This window comes from Gekko japonicus, unplaced genomic scaffold, assembly GCF_001447785.1.
Source record: "Gekko japonicus isolate JY-2015 unplaced genomic scaffold, Gekko_japonicus_V1.1 scaffold4565, whole genome shotgun sequence".
In the NCBI taxonomy this organism is placed as follows: domain Eukaryota; kingdom Metazoa; phylum Chordata; class Lepidosauria; order Squamata; family Gekkonidae; genus Gekko; species Gekko japonicus.
The window spans coordinates 66,128-67,371 of record NW_015165973.1 but is presented as its reverse complement, the minus strand read 5'-3'; the positions used below and the strand labels follow the sequence as shown (position 1 = coordinate 67,371).

The 1,244-nt window shown below is 58.9% G+C and overlaps 1 protein-coding gene across 2 annotated transcripts in view; it reads right to left on the bottom strand.

Annotated features, from left to right (window-relative positions):
* The window catches only part of LOC107110674 (casein kinase II subunit alpha-like), a 37,608-nt gene continuing 36,364 nt past the window's right edge, over positions 1-1,244 (bottom strand). The window contains exons 11-12 of one of the 2 annotated variants that reach the window (XM_015411476.1): positions 656-745; positions 1-496 (exon numbers count right to left, since the gene is read on the bottom strand). In XM_015411476.1, the coding sequence (XP_015266962.1) occupies positions 381-496; positions 656-745 (206 nt within the window). In that variant the 3' untranslated portion in view covers positions 1-380. The remainder of the gene's footprint in view (positions 497-655; positions 746-1,244) is intronic. The other variant, XM_015411475.1, reaches the window with a different exon arrangement.

The following is a 1,244-nucleotide window of genomic DNA, read 5'->3' as shown; positions in this document are numbered from 1 at the left end:
CAGCGGCCAGGCGGGCCCGTTAGGGACATAGAAAATAAATTTTATTCTCCATTTCAGTGTCTACACTGCAGCTGCATCGCCAGCCCCACGCCTCCTGGGAAGAACGCAGCTACCGTCACGCGACATGGACCCAGAGAGAGGCCTCCGTCCGTCGCCAGAGTCCGTGCTTGCTTGCTGCCGCGCAGGGGGAGGAGGAGGAAGAGGAGCAGCAGCAGCGGCGGCTGAGGGGCTCTGCTCTTCGACATAACAGAAAAAAAACCATTCCAGAGGGGACACCCCACCCCCCGTCCTCCTCCTGCCGCCTTGCAAGGGCAGGCGGGGGAGAGGAGAAGCCCCGACCCTGGTGGCGCTGGAAGCCAGAGGTGGCGTTGGCGGCGTGTTCAAGGCTGTGCTCCGGCGGCGGCAGGGACCGGCGAGCCCAGAGTGTTTGGAGAGGAGATGACGGGCGAGGCGGCCAAGCTGCCGATGGGCTGGGAGGCAGCCATGGAAGCGATCCCTGGATACGGCGGGGAGGGAGGAAAGAGAGGCGCCGTGAGCGAGGCAGAGACGTGGCCGCGGGCCCCCCCCCGCTTCAGCGCAGAACCCGCGGTCCTCCTTCCCAGACCTGCCTTGGCCAAGAACTGGAGGGCTGCCTCCGCTGGGCCCCAAAACCTACCTGCCAACATGCTGGAGGAGCTGACAGGGGTGTTAGCGGAGGAAAGTCCCGTCGAGGAGCCCATCCGTGCAGGATCTTTCACTATTGGATCTACGAGGGAAGGCGGGGGACATCAGAAGAGCCCAGTTCAACTTTTTAGTATCAACACGCAGAACTTTTGGTCCCCCGTTATTGATTTTCTCAAACTTAGTATCTTCCAAATCGTCAGGATTCTAATGTGTGGCTGTGTCTATAAGGACATTTTCCACACTCTGATTGTCTAGCAAGCTTTGGGTTTTATATTACAAGGTTGTATTTCTTATAGGTTTGGGTTTTGTTCATTGTAAGTTTCTGTATGTGGTTAAAAATAAAAAAAAAATTAACACACACACACACACACACAAAGACGAGCCCTGCTGGAGCAGCAGGCCAGCCCAGGTCCCTTGAGTCCCGCCTCCAGTTGCCTTGGGGGGCCAACGAGCAGGGCCCAGAGAGAAGCCTGTGGGGGGGCACCTTCCTTCGGGCCCAGCAGCACCCAGGAGAGGGAAGGCTCTCCTTTGGGGCCAGCTGAGGAATCCAGCAGCAGCTGCACGGAGAGCTGCCCACGGGG